Source organism: Hemiscyllium ocellatum, chromosome 47 (genome assembly GCF_020745735.1).
Source record: "Hemiscyllium ocellatum isolate sHemOce1 chromosome 47, sHemOce1.pat.X.cur, whole genome shotgun sequence".
Lineage (NCBI taxonomy): Eukaryota > Metazoa > Chordata > Chondrichthyes > Orectolobiformes > Hemiscylliidae > Hemiscyllium > Hemiscyllium ocellatum.
In genome coordinates this window covers 17796695-17815751 of record NC_083447.1, presented here as the reverse complement: position 1 = coordinate 17815751, position 19057 = coordinate 17796695, and the positions used below count along the sequence as shown (strand labels likewise).

General features: G+C 43.2%; 1 protein-coding gene across 3 annotated transcripts in view; it reads left to right on the top strand.

The window, feature by feature from the left end:
* The window catches only part of LOC132836779 (metastasis-associated protein MTA1-like), a 127391-nt gene that overhangs the window by 48962 nt on the left and 59372 nt on the right, over positions 1–19057 (top strand). For all 3 annotated transcript variants that reach the window (XM_060856241.1, XM_060856240.1, XM_060856239.1), the window contains exon 3: positions 12047–12140. In XM_060856241.1, coding sequence (XP_060712224.1) covers positions 12047–12140 — 94 coding nt within the window. The remainder of the gene's footprint in view (positions 1–12046; positions 12141–19057) is intronic.

Below are 19057 nucleotides of genomic sequence, written 5' to 3'. Positions count from 1 at the left end.
TCAGCTCAGATATTTCATTGAAGGTGTGAAGTAAAAGTCTGTGTGTCCCAATATTAGGTCAGACTGATTCTATCTCTAAAGCGGGAGTTACTGAATTTTACATGGATTTATGCAGTTTTTGAGCAAAATAAAATGTAATTCTGCAAGTACAAATTCACCCTACAAACTTGTGTGTGCACAGTGGGGACAGTGTGTCTGTGTTTGTCTGTGACCGTATAATGAGGTATAAGTCTGTGTGTGTGTGTGGGGGGGGGGGAGGGAGAGAGAGAGGAGAGGAGGTGTGAGAGCATATGAGAGAGGGTCTGTAGGAGTATGTGTGTAAGAGTCTGTATAGTGTAGTGGGCTCACGTGTACTGTGACATGAACCCAAGGTCCTGGTTGGGGCCATCCTCATGGGTACTGAACTTGGCTATCAGCCTTTGCTGGGCCACTTTGCATTGTTGCCTGCCCTGGAGCATGGTCACCTGAAGGTCTAAGGCTGAATGTCCCGGACCGGTGAAGTGTTCCCCAACTGGTAGGGAACACTCCTGGCTGGTGGTAGTTATGCAATGTCCATTCATCCGTTGCTATAGCCTTTGCTCGGTCGCGCCAGTGTAACCTGCCTCAGGGCATCTTTGCCTGCAGCGTATGAGATAGACAACATTGGCCGCGTAGATGGTTGGTGGTGCTCCACATAGAATGGTAGTATCTGTGTTGGCACTCTGACACATCCTGCAGTGTCTGCCGTGACAGGGTTGTATGGTGCCATCCTGAAGGCCAGGCAGTTTGTTTCAGTAAGTTTGATTTTCTCATCACTCTTTCATTTGAAAGATTATTTCTGAATTTCCCATGGGATCTCATGCTCCCTAACTTCTATTGATGGCCTCGAGTTATCATCTACTCCACAAAGTGGGAACATTCTCTCTGTATTCACTCTAACAAAACTTGTCACTTATGAAGACATCGGCTGAGGTGACTTCTCGGCCACGTTTTCTTTTCCAAGAGAAAAATATCAGCCCTGTCGATTCTTTCCAGATACATATTCTCACATGTTTTTGGAATCTTGTACATTTTCTCTCCATTTTCTCCATATCCCATCATGTTATGGTGAGGAGAACTGCATGCAGCAGTGATGAGGAGGTGGTGTAGTGGTAATGTTGATGGGCTAACAATCCAGAAATCCAGATTAAAGATCTTGGAGACTGGCTGGAATTTCATCATGGCAGATAGTGAAGTTTGAATTTAATCAAGTGCTGGAATAAAAGGTGGCCTAATAGTGACCAGGGAGCCAGTGTTGAATGTCATAAAAATTATCTGGTTCACTGTCCTATAGGGAAGGAAATCACTTGCCCTTTCTTGGTCTGTTGTATGTATCGCTCCAGATCCACAGTAGTGATTGACTCTTAACTGCCCTCTGGTCATTTCAGGCTGGACCATGAATTCTGGCCTGGCCAGGGACATCCTGCGTCCCATGGACAAGTAAAATAAAAGATGTAATCTAAAGAAGGCTCGATGCAGGTTTAGCATAACTTATCCCAGTTTAATTCCATCTGAATAAATAAATAAACCTTAGTGGTTGGTTTCTGTTGTTTATGGCCTTGATATTTGGTGATAATTTTGTTTAAGTTTATAATATAAGATCCATTTTGTTCCTTGCCTTTCACCTCGACTTGCATATTCCACGTCATGAGCGTTCTCCCTATCTCTTACTAAAGTATACTTCCCCACAATTATCTGTGCTGAACTTTTATTTGCTAATTATTTACCTATTGGAGTCAGATGTACAGCATTGAAACAGACCTTTTAGTCCAAGTTGTCTGTGCCAACTAGATATCCCAACCCAATCTCATCCCACCTGGCCCATATCCCTCCAAACTTTTCCTATTCATGTACCCATCCTTTTAAATGTTGTCGTTGTACTAGCCTCCGCCACTTCCTCTGGCAGCTCATTCCATACATGCACCATCCTCTGTGTGAAAAGGTTGCCCCTTAGGTCCCTTTTATATCTTTCCCTCTTGCCCTAAATCTATGCCCTCTAGTTCTGGACTTGTCCACCCCAGGGAAGAGACTTTGTCTATTTATTCTATCCATGCCCTTCATGATTTCATAAACCTCCATTTGGTCACCCCTCAGCCTTCGATGCTCCACAGAAAATATCCCTAGCCTATTCAACCTCTCCATACAGCTCAAACCCTCCAACCCTGGCAACATCCTTGTCAATCTTTTCTGAAACCTTTCAAGTTTCACAATATCTTTCCAATAGGAAGGAGACCAGAATTGCATGCAATATTCCAACAGTGGCCTAACCAACATCCTGTTCAGCTGCAACATGACCTCCCAACTCCTGTACTCCATACTCTGACCAATAAAGGAAAGCATACCAAACACCACCTTCGCTATCCTATCTACCTGCGACTCCACTTTCAAGGAGCTATGAACCTGCACTCTAAGGTCTCTTTGTTCAGCAACACTCCTGAGGACCTTATCATTAAGTGTATAAGTCTGCTAAGATTTGCTTTCCCAAAATGCAGCACCTCACATTTTATTCTGCAAGTTTTCTTCCTTAATTTGTTGCAGTCTTTCATCCCACCCCTTATTTAGTGGGATCTACAAATTTGGAAGTTGTTTTTGACTTCAGTCCAAATCATCAGTGTGAATTATGAATATCAAAGGTACCAACTAAGGTCTTTGTGGAACACCACTTTCCACCTTTTGCCTCTCTGAATAACTAGCCTTTATTCCTGCGTTGTGCGCTCTGTCTTGAAGTCAGCCAGCAATCCATTCTGCCACTTGTCACCTGACCACATTCCCTGACCTTATTACTATGTTCTAGGTCATCTTATCAAAGTCCTCTTTGAAAACGCTGATAAATTCCATCTGCAGCATTACTATTTGCTAATCTCTCTTTTCCTTCAAAATCTAGGTGTTAGCCAAACCACGTTTTTTTTTGCATTTCATGTTACTAATTGTAATTATTTTTCATTTTTGAATGTTCTGTCCTGTCCTTTAGAAAGGATCCCATTATCTTCCAACAACGGTTAAACTGACCACAGTTTCCTGGGCATGTTCTGTCTTCCTTCTTAACCACATGAATTGTATTAGCTAACCACCAGTCCTTTGGCATGTTTTTCTGTTGGATCCTAAATAAGTTGTAATGCCACTGTTTTCTCTTAGATTCTGTTAAAATACATAGGATGCAATTTTTCTGGATCAGAGCTTTCTACTTTTAGTTTATTCAATACATCATCTTTATTTAATATTAAAATCACTTGCTCATCCAATCATTTAATATGACTGCCTGATAAACACTAAAGTAAAATAATTAATATGTTTGCTATCTGTGTTACCTGTCAAATTATCATTCTATTTCTTAATGGTCTTACTCCCATCATTGGCTGCCTTATTCTTGTTAATGGTACCTCTAAGATACTTGGCCATTTTTTTCCTCATCCATGTTGGTTCAATTTCCTTGTTTCTGTCTGCCATTTGAACCTTTCTAAAAATACTGCTCTCTAACTTTCTCCGTATTCCCTTTTGATGTATGGTCCTCTGCTGTTACTGTCTTAATTTCATGTTTGCCTCTTTCCTAACCCTCAGTTTCTTAAGTCTTTATTCATCCATAAAGTCTCTCTCATGTTCAATTTGTCCTTTTCTAGTTCATGGAATATGTTTTGCCTGCACTTTGTTAAACACTTTTAAATGTTTGTATTATTGTTGTACATCGTTGTCTGCCAATATAATTGCCCATTGTATTTTCCCCAAGTTCTAATTGCAGCTCATCAGAATCTGCTATTCTCCAGTCTATTAACCTTATTTTATCATAGTTGTGTAGTTGCAATTTCCTACAATGCCTTATCCGCTTCTTACTGAATTATGTAACTTCCCTGCATATTCCATCACTCTTTCGTTAAGTGGTTTATAGATCACACTTATTCAAATGATTTATCTTTCAACTTGATTCGAATGGATTCTTTATCTTGCTGATAGCTTTGTCCATTTTCTTCACTGCTATTAAGTTATCCTGAATTACTTGACCTCCCCACTCTCTTTTCCCTGCATTGCTTAAATGTGTGATGCACTGCAATGTTTAGTTCTTAAGTCCTGGTTTTTTGTTTTGTGGCCATGTCCGAGTAATCCTGAGGTGTGTCTCCATTCTTCGCAATGCATAATTCCTTCCTCCACCCTTATTTTATTGTGGGCATCGTGTGCAGAAATTTCAACTAATTTTTAGTGGGATTTTCCCCTCACTGTTCAACCAGTCTGAGACTCCTGTTCCATGTTATTTCTTCTCCTGTGATTGTCTATCTTTTATTCATTTTTGGGTTCGGGACAATATTAATTGATTGTGCAGCCCTAATTGCACTTGAAAAGGTGTTGGTAAGCTGCTTTCTTGAACTGCTGCAGTCCATTTATCAATGAACCCATAATGCCATTAAAGGAGGGAGTTCTGGACTTACGACCCAGCGACATTGAAGGAACAGCGAGGTATTTCCAAGTCAAAATAGTGTTTGGCTTGGGGGGTAATCTTGCAATGGGTGGAGTTACCATATGTTTGCTGCCCTTGACCTTGTAGAGGTCATGAGTTTGGAAGGTGCTGTCTAAGGAATTCCTGCTGTATTTTTTGTAGATAATACTCATTGTTAGCAGCATCCTATCTACTTTTGTGGTTGTGTCTCCTCAAGATCTATACAATTCTGGAATTGGAAGTTAGTGCCCTGATTGGGCTGCTGATGTTAATTGCAGCATGCAGAACCTTGGAGTGACTTACACACTCGTGTGCATACACAGCTGTGCAGCTTCGAGAGAATGGTAACTGCTGTTACTGAGCATCTCCTTTTTTACTTTAGTGATGGAGAGGGATAATCGTGTGCCGCAGGGCAAGAGCTATAGCTGGGGGCAGGGAAATTATGATGCAGTGAGGCATGACTTAGGATGTGTGGATTGGAAAAACAGGCTTCAAGAGAAGAACACTAATGAGATGTGGGGAGTGTTCAAGGAGCAGCTACTGCGTGTCCTCGATAGGTATGTACCAGTCAGGCATGGTGTAAAGGGCCTTGTGAGGCAGCCGTGGTTTAGTAAGGAATTGGAGTCCCTTGTGAAAGGGAAGAAGGCGACATATGTAAAGATGAGGCGTGAAGGTTCAGTAGGGGCGATTGAGAGTTATAAGGTAGCCAGGAAGGAGCTAAAGAGGGAGCTAAGAGAAGCGAGAAGGGGACATGAAAAGTCTTTAGCTGGTAGGATTAGGGAAAACCCAAAGGCTTTCTATAGGTATGTCAAGAATAAAAGGATGACTAGGGTAGGTATCGGTCCAGTCAAGGATAGTAGTGGGAAGTTGTGTGTGGAGGCGGAGGAGATTGGAGAGACATTAAATCAGTACTTTTCATCAGTATTCACTCAGGAACAGGACACTGTTGCTGATGTGAATATGGAATCACAAATAATTAGAATGGATGCCCTGGAAATATGCAGGGAAGAGGTTTTGGGAATATTGGAAAGGATGAATATAGATAAGTCTCCTGGGCCTGATGGCATTTACCCCAGGATCCTATGGGAAGCTAGGGAGGAGATAGCAGAGCCATTGGCCTGGATTTTTATGTCGTCGTTGTCAACAGGAATAGTACCAGAGGACTGGAGGATAGCGAATGTGGTCCCATTGTTCAAGAAAGGGAGTAGGGATAGCCCTAGTAACTATAGGCCAGTGAGTCTGACTTCAGTGGTGGGCAAAGTCTTAGAGAGAATGGTAAGGGATAAGATTTATGAACATCTGGGTAGGAATAACGTGATCAGGGATAGCCAGCATGGTTTTGTGAAGGGCAGGTCGTGCCTCACAAACCTTATTGAGTTCTTTGAGAAGGTGACCAAGGAAGTGGATGAGGGTAAAGCAGTAGATGTTGTGTATATGGATTTTAGTAAGGCGTTCGATAAGGTTCCCCATGGTAGGCTAATGCTAAAACTTCGGAGGTATGGCATTGAGGATACATTAGAGGTTTGGATTAGGAATTGGCTGGCTGGAAGGAGACAGAGGGTAGTAGTTGATGGATTATGTTCATCTTGGAGCGCAGTTACTAGCGGTGTACCACAAGGATCTGTTTTGGGACCATTGCTTTTTGTTATCTTTATAAATGATCTAGAGGAAGGACTTGAAAGCTGGGTAAGCAAGTTTGCGGATGACACAAAAGTCGGTGGAGTTGTGGATAGTGAGGAAGGAAGTGGTAGGTTACAGCGGGATATAGATAAGTTGCAGAGCTGGGCGGAAATGTGGCAAATGGAATTCAATGTAGCTAAGTGCGAAGTCGTTCACTTTGGTAGGAATAACAAGATGATGGATTACTGGGCTAATGGTAGGCTACTTGGTAGTGTGGATGAGCAGAGGGATCTTGGTGTCCATGTACACAGATCTCTGAAAGTTGCCACCCAGGTAAATAGTGCTGTGAGGAAGGCATATGGTGTACTGGGCTTTATTGGCAGAGGAATTGAGTTCCGGAGTCCTGAGGTCATGTTGCAGTTGTATAAGACTCTGGTGCGGCCTCATCTGGAGTATTGTGTGCAGTTTTGGTCGCCATACTATAGGAAGGATGTGGAAGCTTTAGAACGAGTGCAGAGGAGGTTTACCAGGATGTTGCCTGGAATGGTAGGAAAATCTTATGAGGAAAGGCTGAGGCACTTGGGGCTGTTCTCATTGGAGAAGAGAAGGTTTAGGGGAGATCTGATAGAAGTGTATAAGATGATTAGGGGTTTAGATAGGGTAGATACTAAGAACCTTTTACCGCTAATGGAGTCAGGTGTTACTAGGGGACATAGCTTTAAATTAAGGGGTGGTAGGTATAGGACAGATGTTAGGGGTAGATTCTTCACACAGCGGGTTGTGAGTTCATGGAATGCCCTGCCCGTATCAGTGGTGAACTCTCCTTCTTTATGGTCATTTAAGCGGGCATTGGATAGGCATTTGGAAGTTATTGGGCTAGTATAGGTTAGGTAGGATTCGGTCGGCGCAACATCGAGGGCCGAAGGGCCTGTACTGCGCTGTATCCTTCTATGTTCTATGTTCTATGTTCTATCTCTGGGAGTGGGAGTGGATGTTTTCTATGTGCTAATCAACGGGGTGCTTTGTTCTGGACTGTATCAAGTTCTTGTGTTGTTGGAGTTGCACTAATCCAGGCAAATGGAAAGTATTCCATCACACCCCTGATTTTGCTTTCTAATGTTCTGTTTACATTGAAACTGTTGGTATTTGTTGGAGATCTCCCGTCCTATTAGTTTAAGATGTTTTCCATCTCCCAACTTCCCCTTTCCACTTGAGCTTCATGGAATGACTCCCAGCCCCCAACCAACCCACTTCCATACATCTTTCTGCACGTGATCTTTCTGCTCCTATGCCAATTTGCACAAATTCAGGCAAAAATCCAGCTACCAGATGATATCCTGAACTCTTACCATCAGGTTTCCAGTAGACTGTGGTGATGCTGCTCCTTTTAACAAGATTATGTTGTCTCTCACCACCTTTTTTTCCCAGAGAGGTCATAGAAGACACAGACTCCAAAAAGTCAAAGTTTGTAGGGTTTTTGGGCCAACTTGATTATCACTAGCAGATACTACCTTAGACAAAAGGCTTTCAAGTTTTTAAAAAAGCACTTGTACAATGAAAGGGGAGTGGCCAGTTCTCCCAGCTCAGCTTTTCCCTGGTTTAGTCTGGCTATTCACTGAAAGCAATCAGGCAAGTATTGAAGCTGCTGGACCCAAAGAAGCAGGTCCATGCTGGTACTCTCTCTCTCTGACATCTCTTCTATAAGACACTGGGTTTGATTTTACCTTTTGTGCCAAGGAGTGTTTCTGGGGATTGTTGCAAATATTGGAACAGCATCATTTTCGGGTAGGTTAAGTTATTCCGTGTTCTGTTCTCTTTTGTTTGTGTTTCATTTGGTAATCATGTAAATAAATACAAGTTTGTTTAAAATGAAGTGGTTTGACCAGCTGCATCTCCTGGAATATCCACTATACACCTGCTTAAAACAATTCGCAAAGTTAGGTCTGGGCTACTTTCTTGAAATGTTTTGAGGTGGTTTGGCTTGCTCCATAACAACCGTATTTGAGATTCTCATTCTTTGCTATAAGAGGACAGTTTCTATTCCATCAATTATCCTGTCCTCTGTAACTACCATTCTTTATTCTTGATTTGGAGATGCCGGTGTTGGACTGGGGTGTACAAAGTTAAAAATCACACAACACCAGGTTATAGTCCAACAGGTTTAATTGGAAGCACACTAGCTTTCAGAGTGATGTTCCTTCATCAGGTGATTATGGAGGACTCGATCGTAACACAGAATTTATAGCAAAAATTTACAGTGTGATGTAACTGAAATTATACATTGAAGCCTTTCATCTGTTAGAATACAGTGATAGTTTCACTGTTTTCATGTGTAAATCACACAACCTTTCTTTAAAAGTTGCATTCTCGGGTTAGCTGTTAACAATGGGGATAGCTAGACAATATGTTGAAGGTGTTAGCTCCCTGTGTTCAGGTACAGAGAATACAGGGGGCTAACACCTTCAGCATATTGTCTAGCTATCACCATTGTTAACAGTTAACCCAAGAATGCAACTTTAAAAAAAGGTTTTGTGATTTACACATGAAAGCAGTGAAACTATCACTATATTCTAACAGATGAAAGGCTTAACAGACAATCAATTTTTCAATGTATAATTTCAGTTATATCACACTGTAGAATTTATAGAAAAAATTTATGTGTTAGGATTGAGCCCTCCACTACCACCTGATGAAGTAGCGTCGCTCCAAAAGCTAGTGTGCTTCCAATTAAACCAGTTGGACTATAACCTGGTGTTGTGTGATTTTTAATTATTTATTCTGATCTTCTGGCACTAGGCAATCTACTATGTCACTTTGTCTTAATCTGCATTCTGGCTATCCTCCCTGTGGTCATCCTTTTGTGACCTCTTGATGCAACACTGTGTTCGCACTGTTGGTCAAGACCCATGGGGTTCCTTCTCAGTTTCTCCTAATTCCCTGCTACCTGACTCCTGTGCTGTTGCACACTCCCAGCCCTGAAGTTGTGTGCTTCTCCCTCTTCTGGACGATATATTCTGGATAAAACTACGTAGAAACTGTTCCCCTTGTTTCCTCTGTCAAATTCTCTCTGATACTCTCTCCAATTCAATGATTCTGAGCCAAGAGTTATTCAAAAGTAGAGACTTGTAAAGGCCCATTTGCTTGGGATGGTCTCACTGCTCTCACATTCTGCTGCTTCAGATGCCGTGGTGGCAGTGACTGATGTCGAAAGAAGTTGACAGTCATTGTAATGGGGAAGGGTTTGAATTGGGAGCTTGGATGGGATTTGAATAAACCACCACTGTTGTTGATCCTGGTCCACATTTGCCTGTTTCTTGATCTGTTTGGATGTTGTCTCAATCCAGTGGGATTTACAATCTCTTTGTCTACTTCCAGCTTTGTAGGTGCATTTTACCAGAGCACTGAGCCACGTTTGGATCATTTTTCATGCTAACAATTTGAGTCTGCCCTTTCCCACCTATTCTACTCTTACCTTGAGCTTCTCAAGTATTAAGTTCCTTCAGTGGTTATGAACAATTGATAAAGAATAGTTTAGGAGGTAAAAACAATGACTGCAGATCCTGGAAACCAGATTCTGGATTAGTGGTGCTGGAAGAGCACAGCAGTTCAGGCAGCATCCAAGGAGCAGTGAAATCGGCATTTTGGGCAAAAGCCCTTCAGGAATACAGGCAGTGACCCTGAAGCGTGGGGGGATAAGCTGGAGGAGGGTGGGGGGTGGGGAGAAAGTAGCATAGAGTACAATGGGTGAGTGGGGGAGGGGATGAAGGTGATAGGTCAGGGAGCAGAGGGTGGAGTGGATAGGTGGAAAAGGAGCTAGGCAGGTCAGACAAGTCATGGGGACAGTGCTGAGCTGGAAGTTTGGAATTAGGGTGAGGTGGGGGAAGGGGAAATGAGGAAGCTGTTGAAGTCCACATTGATGCCCTGGGGTTAGGTTAGATTAGATTAGATTAGATTACTTAGTGTGGAAACAGGCCCTTCGGCCCAACAAGTCCACACCGACCCGCCGAAGCGCAACCCACCCATACCCCTACATTTACCCTTATCTAACACTACGGGCAATTTAGCATGGCCAATTCACCTGACCCGCACATCTTTAGACTGTGGGAGGAAACCGGAGCACCCGGAGGAAACCCACGCAGACACGGGGAGAACATGCAAACTCCACACAGTCAGTCGCCTGATTCGGGAATTGAACCCAGGTCTCAGGCGCTGTGAGGCAGCAGTGCTAACCACTGTGCCACCATGCCGCCCCAAGTGAAGTTAAAGTGTTCCAAGGCGGAAGATGAGGCGTTCTTCCTCCAGGCGTCTGGTGGTGAGGGAGCGGCGGTAAAGGAGGCCCAGGACCTCCATGTCCTCGGCAGAGTGGGAGGGGGAGTTGAAATGTTGGGCCACGGGGTGGTATGGTTGATTGGTGTCCTAGATGTCACAGTAGAGTGAACAACCAATGGGGAACTTCAAGCCAGCATCTACAGGAAAACAACACATACAGACCAAATACTGAACTACAGAAGCAATCATCCCAACACCCACAAACGAAGCTGCATTAGAGCATTATTTAACAAGCTACCACACACTGCAGTGCAGAGGAAAACTACCTACACAGTGTATTCAAAAAGAATGGGGACCCGATGAACACAGTCCACCGATTTCTCAGCAACAAACCCCAACAAGCTGACAAAAAAATGTCCAGAAACCCTAGCCACTCTCCCCGACATCAAAGGCATCTTGGAAGTGGCTACCAGACTACTCAGACCTCTTGGCGTCATGGTAGCCCATAAACTCACCCATACACTAAAACAGCAGCTAATGAACTTGAAAGACCCTAAAAAGACGGCCAGCAAAAATAATATCATTTACAAAATACTTTGCAAGAACTGTAACAAACACTACATTGGATAAACAGGCAGAAAACTAGCCACCAGGATACATGAACATCAACTAGCCACAAAATGACGACCCACTCTCACTAGTATCCTTAATACAGATAAGGAAGGGCACCACTTTGACTGGGACTAACCCATCCATCCTAGGATAAGCCAAACAGAGACACACACGAGAATTCCTAGACACATGGCATTCCAACAGGAACGCTATCAACAAACACATTGACTTGGATCCCATTTGCCATCCCCTGAGAAAAAGAACAGGAAATGACAACACCAACTCAAGGAAACCTAAATGCATAAATAGAAAGTGGGCCATGCCACCAGTGCTTCGTCTGGAGGCTCACTAATTGTTACCTAGTATGGTGATGAAAAGTCTGAAAGCAAACTTTCCAGCTCAGTGAGCAAACCAACATCCAGAACCTCAACCTGAGCTACAAATCTTCTCAAAACTCACTAGGAAGAGCAAAGTGCTGGACAAATTTAGTTCTGCCATCATCTGTGGAGGAAGAAAACCATTCGCGTTCTCAATTTTGAGTTACAAAGAAGAGTCTCATTCAATTCAAAATGTTAATTCTGTTTCTCTTTCCCTGCAGATGCTGCCAGTCCCACTGAGTTTCTCCATTTTCTGTTTTCATTTCAGTTCTTTGGCATGCATGGTATTTTATTTCTGAAAGGAGGGAGAGAGTGAAGCTGTCAAATAGGGACATAGAGTTGAGCCCATGCTTGGCATTGATGGCAGTGATTTGAGGAGATTAATTGATAACGTCTGGCCAAGGAGCAAAGAGCAGCTCCCATTGCTTGCTCTTTTGTCCTAAATATGATAAATAATCCAATCACGCCAGCACCAAAATAAAAATGAACTCCGCTGAGCCAATTCGGCAGGTTAGAGGAGTTGAGAAGCTAGTGAGGATGAATTGCAAGTATTTGGGTTTTGAATGTTTGACTGAAATATTGACATATTTGAACCCTCTGTGGCCTGCTGTGTTAACAAACACTGTGCATTGTAAAGGTTGATGTGAGCATGCAGTCTGCTAGCCTTGAATTGTGTAAGCGCCTGGTGAATAATAGATATCTTGTATGTTTTCACCAATTGCAGACTGCGAACGGCAATGTTGAAGCAAAAGTGGTTTGTTTCTACAGAAGGCGAGATATACCGAGTACTCTTATTGGACTGGCAGACAAACATGCAAGTAAGTGTTTTGCCGACTTATTGCATTCTTGTGTGTTTTTATTATAACTTCAGAAAGGGAGCAATAATTAGTGTTCCAATCTAGCTCTCTGTTTCATCTCTCTTTTATTTATTCTTAAATAATTATTGGAGAAAACTTGAAACTGAAGACCTAAGTAAATATTGGAGCTGTGCCTCTGTTGTAGGAACAAACATGAAATCTAGCCGGAATCATGAGCAGATAATTTTAGATTTTAAAACTTGGAATCAAGCACTTTTGTGGTGCTGTTGGTATACTAAGTATCTGATAAATTTGTAATATCCGGGGTGGACTGGCCCTTTTACCCGATTGGAGTTGTATGGTGGTAGTCGCCCTTGGTATTAGGCCGCTAGCAAACTGATCACTCTGTTCTAGAGGAAGAACAACACAGATGTCTTATCTGCACACTCGGACAAGGAAATTTAGGGAACTTGGGACAGTGGGAAGCTCACGTGTTCAGCAGGGAATGTGTTCACTGGATGTAATGAAGCTGCTCTTAATGATTTAATTCTCTTTAATATGACCATTTAATGACAGTGAACATGTTTATCTTGATAATCTAATCATTATTACTGACTCTCTTCTGATTTGATTGTTTCACCCTCACCTGTGTTCTCACCTTGTCTGTTTCATGTTCGTATTCCCACTTTTGTTCTGTGTCTACCTTGCTTTACTCTCTCTTTCCTTCACCTCCCCACCCCCGTCATGCCCCTCTCCGCCTGCCCACACCCCCCTTGTGCATCTCTCCTCACCTGCACCTCTTTTGTTGTGCGTCTCTCCTCCTCCCCACCCCCACTGTCGTGTGTGTCTCCTTTCCCCAGCACCCCAGTCTCTGTCTGTATGTCACTCGAGTGCGCTCTCGCCCTTGTTTCCCCCACCCACCCATTGATTTATGGTGTCTCATCTCAAGGGAGATGCAGTGAAAAGTGTTCTGCTGTAATCCAGTACCATTTTGAGGCACAAAAGCGTAAAGAGAAAGCACTTACATAGAGTTCATCCTCATTGGCTGAGGTCCCAAACATGGCTCCAGGACTTATGCATGGTCTCTGCTCACAGCCTTCCCTAGCCAGGATTCCCACTCCCACCCTTTCTGCAGCTGATGCCTCACTGCAATTCCCTGGAGTCCCCGTATTGAGCCACCAAAGCCAGGAGTCTTCACTCTGGCCTCCCCACAACGGAGGGATGTTGAAGGAAAAAATTTAAAAAAGAGAAAAAATGAATAGGGGAGAGAGAGAGGCAAAAGAATGTGGCTGGTCTGGAGCGGATGGGCCAAATGTTCCAGTGCCACCAGCCATCCGCTCTCCCCTTAGTGCCGCAGGGTAGTTATAACCTGAAACTTTTATTTGTGAAGTTTGGTATGGATAAACATTAAATGTGGGAAAAATTCTCAGATGAATTATCTGGAGTGCACCAGAAAAATACAAGCAACTTTAATACTGATGTTCAAAAGAGAATGGATCAGTTCTGAATTCAGGAACTTGTGTGGTTGTTTTTGTGAAGAGCAGAGAGAAGACATATTGTATTGGTTCTTTATCCAGTGATGATGGCTAAAAGGCTATTACAGTACAGAAAGAGGCCAGTGATTCAAGTTATGCAATAATCATTGTATTCCTCGCTCTGTTCCATTATGGTATGATCTGCCTGGACAACACAGAGCAAAACCCTTCACTGTACCTAGGTATATGTGACAATACTAAGTCAAATCAAAATGAAGAGAACACAACCCTAATTTATATTGTATTTCCTTGCAATCACAAGTGCCATTTTTGTAAATGTCTGCCATACTCCCTCCTGAGTGAGAACACCTTTCCTTACATTGTGGTGCCCTGTACCGCAGATCTGGTCAAACCGGGGATATCCTGCAGCCATTGGGCTCCCAATCCTCTTCCCCTCGGATTGTAGATGTTACTTGTTGTACTCCAGCTGCAAGAAAGCTGGCCCCTCTGGTCTTTTGAGGAGAAAGTGAGGATTGCAGATGCTGGAGATCAGAGCTGAAAATGTGTTGCTGGAAAAGCGGAGCAGGTCTGGCAGCATCCAAGGAGCAGGAGAATCAACGTTTCGGGCATGAGCCCTTCTTCAGGAGCCTTCTTCCTGAAGAAGGGCTCATGCCCGAAACGTCGATTCTCCGGCTCCTAGGATGCTGCCAGACCTGCTGTGCTTTTCCAGCAACACATTTTCAGCCCTCCTCTGGTCTGGCTGGCTGTGCTTTGTATTTCTATTACCTGCCAAGTGTCATGTCGAAACAAAAATAGAAATAGCTGGGAAAAAGTCCGCATGGAAGGAAGCTTCTGTGGAGAGGAAGCGGAGTGACCCTTCTTCAGAACTGGTTTCTGATTTCCAGCATCTGTAGTTTGTTCATTTTAAAAAGTGTCATGTTGACTTGGAACAATGTGTAAAATTGCTGATTTTCTTGTGCTGTCAGCTTTAGAAGATGGTGTCACTGACCCTTCAACAGTGATCTGAAGAAATCTTACAAAGGTTTGAATTGTGACTTGGCGAAAAGGTGGAGGAACAGGGGCAAATATCTGTAATATAGTTGTTTCTGGGAAGATTTCACACCATGGAAGACTTTTTTTGGGGTGGGAAAAGAGAAATTCAAGTCTCTTTGAAGTGAAAACAGGGCTTTCCTTGAGTGGGAGCTGAGATTGCTTAGCATGTGTATGGCACAATTGCTATCACACCCTTCAGACCTTTTAAGGAAGGATAAAGCAGCTTGCCCTGGTTTAGTGTCCCTATAACAATGCCTTGTGCTTCCTGTCAGATCTGCTTATCAGCATAGTAATCATTTCCACAGGACGGAGGCAGAGACCAGATTGGCCCAGCATCACGTGACATTCAGCAGCAGGTTTACCTGCCAGCTACCATTTCGTACTGTCTTTAGTGCTGTATTGACAAGAAATGAGATGAGGATAGTTAATGGATGCCATTCAGTGGAGCATTCAATATTTCATTAGCCTTGATTGCTGTCTCAGAAAACTCAAACTCACCTCCCATATTGTCACTTTTTTGTGTTTTAATTTAAGAAAACATATATTGTGGGTCAGATTTAAGCTGATGTGGCCCACAAGTTCCTGCCTTGTGCCTTGTAACAGTGGGCCCGGATGTTTACTGCAGACCAGTGGTTGCACGTTACACTTTTCACAATTGGTTTAAGATTTGAACAGATCTGTTGTTGATCAATGCTTGCCTTTCTGTTTCTCCATCCATGCTGCACGCACGGCCAGATGTCTGTCACTGGAATGTGACAATTTTTCCTGGTGTTCAGCCATTGGATGACTTGACAGTTTTGCAGCGCTTGAAGAAATTTGCTGCACTTTGAGAACTGCGGAGAAAGTTTTCAGGAGATTCCTAAAGCTGATGGGAAGAGTCAGCCAAATCTAGTCCTTCCACTTGTGGGATCTTGCTGTATGTAAGTTGGCCCTTTCCAACACTGCAGCAGTGACTATACCTCAATGTGCTGAATTGCCTGTAAAGCACTGTCGAAATCGGTCTTTTATTACCTCAGTTACAATCACAACAAGGTTCTCTGGTCCAAACCCTGCTTTGTGCTGTTTCTTGGAGAAGAAAGCAACTCCAACCCACTGCCCATCCCTCATTTAATTTCTCAACACAATGGTGGCCCTTCCTCGCTTTTGCCACCCAGAAGCTGAACCTGGGGTCATGCTTGTTCCCTTCATTTAAATGATAGTGAGTTTAGTCTTCTATTTGCTTTACCTTGGTTTTATCCTGAATCCAAGGAAAGGAGAGTGAAAGATATGTTGTTCCTGGTATCTGGCCCTTCGGTGTTTTTTCTGGGATTTTTGGAGCTGTTGGGGGTTAGGGTTTCGGTGAGGGGAGAGTGCTGAACTTCATTCATTGTTGGTGAAGGTAACGAGTTCCCACCATAATCGGGCACTCCCCAATTCATTCATTGTTTGTTCATTGGTGGGGAATTTGTACCAAGCCTTTGCCATTCAGAGAGCCAGAGACTGCTGATGTCAAGGAGGGAGTCTATCCCTGTCCTCAGCTGCCATCCCTACCAGTCCTCCTGACTTTCCTCGATTAAGACCAGGGCTGTCTGAATGGCATTGTATCTGCTGTTTGAGAGTTAACAGCTTGAAGGCTTTGATGGTAGTAAGTTCTAAAAGGAACAGCTCCTTAAATGTCAACTTAACTGAGTTCCATTCTTCTTCTGCCCTCGGTTACTCGTCATGCTGTATCTGAACAACAAATCCTTACTTCACTCAGCAGCATCATTCCCCCACACTCTTCTCTGCTCTCCAACTCTGCACATTGAATTCCTTTATGTTGAATCTGCTGTGTTGGCTGTTGAAGATGAGATGTAACTTTTTTTAGCGAGGGATGACCAGCACTGTCTATCCAAGTTAAAGGCATATTGCAGGTTACTGATACTTTTATTACAGCTTTATTTGCCAGGTGCTTTCCTGATTTTCAAGTATTACTCATTCAATGACATGCATTGTCCACGAGGCATGGAAAAATTAGCAGAGGACCCACTTTAAGGTGGATCACTACCACATTTTTCATGTTGACAATGCTTCTGTGTGAGGCAAGAAAGAAATTTTATGAAACTAAATAAATGAATTTTCAAAATCAACTAATGTCTGGAAACTTTCAGCTGTAGAGGAAGAGTTACACAGCACTAACACTGGATGTTTTGAGTAATTGTCATTTGTCTAAGGTACTATGAATAATCAAAAGCTGTGCCGGAAGGAGATTGAAGGTTACCCTGTCTCTGGGGGTATGTCACAAGGGCATGGGAGTTGGCTGCAGTGGCTGAGGTGAGAGTCGGTGAATATACTGGGTGGCTGAAACTGTGGTTGGTAGAGGTGTGTCTCTTCCCCAGGACACTGCTACAGTCAAGAAGGCATGCAAACATCCCTACTTCCTCAGAAAGTTTAAGGAAATTCGGCATGTCCACATTGGCTCTTACCAAGCTTTGTAGATGCACCAGAGAAAATGTGGATGCATCACAGCTTGGTATGGTAACTGCTTTTCAAGATCGCAAGCAATCAAAGTTGTGATTGCAGCCTAGTCTTCACACAAACCAGTCTTCACACAAACCAGCCTTCATTGATTCCAACATGATGATACTTTCTTCCACCGGGCAGACGATACAAATGTTTACAAACACAGGCCAAAAGATTCAAGAACAGCTTCTTCCCTATTATCTGACATTTCTGAATGGACCCCTCATATATTTGAGTTGATCTTTCTCTGCACACTCTGAAGTTATGACACGATATTCTGCATTCTGTTCTGTTACCCTGATGTACTTATGTAAGGTATGATTTTCCTGGATAGCACACGCAACAATACTTTTCACTTTGTCTTGGTACATGACAATAATAAATGAAACCAAGCGATGAGCGGAGACATCAAGGAGAGAAATCTTGCAGGGAGAAGTAAATGAAAATGACTTCTGTTGGCCTCTTTTTAATTAGTGGGAATGCAGTTCAATCACTGTCATTGAAGTGATAATTTTGATTGACTGGTCTCATGTCCAATGCTTGTGTTGTGTGCAGAGAAGTTTCATAAAATGTTGTGGGGGTTCTTATAGTACATTTGAATCAGCAGGATGTGCAGCTGATGTCACAGCTTTGTTTGGTGCCGTTTCTAGCAACATCCTTTCCTAAACTAATGTGTGAAAGCTTCTGCTTTCAGGGAGGGAAATTGTTGCCTGGTGTCTGCATCAATCTGAGACTTCGATCTGCTTGGTCTGTCCGTCCAAAATTGCTGCCTGGAGACTCCACTGTTGCTGCTGTTCTTCCAGAAGCTTATCCTGCTGCCCATGTAACCAATGGGAACTGAACAAGAACAGAAACCACGTGACCCAGTCTCCCCTGAGTTGAAGCCCCGATAGGCTTGGTGTCTGATGGATTAAGGAAGAGCGAGAGATCTTTGAAGATACCTTAACCTTTTGTGGTTGGGAACTTTTTCTCCTTGTCAATGGATAGCCATTTGCTTGGTTTGAGCAACTGAAGCTAAGAGACAGTGAACAGAAGAGCAGTGTTCGTCTTGAAGCTCCTTTGTATTAATTGTGTGGGGAGGGAATTTTGAAGTCCCTGCTTTACTACACCTAGCACCTTGATCATACATGTGTAGCTGGAGCACTAATTAACCTAAAACACAAAGCTACTTAGGGGGATATTTATTCAGCGGTCCCACAAGCAGCCATTTGTAAACCAAAAATATATTGGGATTAGATGGCCATGTAATCGAAATACTATAGAACAGATCCAGTTGCTGTGTTGACCAGTTGGAACTGTTCTTTTCCTCCAAGCTGCGGTGAAGTTTGTGTCTCTTTCTCTCGCACATGCTTCCAGCTTTCTCCTCCTATAAGTTCCATTTGAACTGGCAGTTGACAGTTCCTTCAGATAACTTTGTCCTCTGTGAGCTTGGTGTCAGCAGAGTACGAGACCTTGAAGAGTTACCACAGTGTAAGTCTACATTTTGGAAACGATCAGGGTAGCAGTCCTGCCTAATCTTTTTATTGTTCTCTTTTTTTTTTTGCCCCCTCCCTTATTCTGTAAAAACCTGCAGGAGACTCTGCAATGAGAGTTGTAGAGAGGCTGTCAATCAGTGCAATGCAGGTACCTTACCCCAGCTGCCCATCCCAGTAGCCCATCTAAATATGCTTCTGCTTTGCAGCTTTAAATCGGTTTATGCACCAGCATTGTGTGTCAAAAATTTCCATAGCTTTTCGCCTGAGGGCACACTTTTTTGCCATATTATTAATTACGGGGGAGATGATGATGGGATGTTAGTTGGAATATCCATTGATGGATTCCAGAGACATTGACTGGAGAAATTAGGTTCTTTCCATGACACTTTTTCATTGGAAGGTTGGGGTGATGTGTTCTTCCGAAGTCTGAAACGAATGGCCACAATCCCACTTT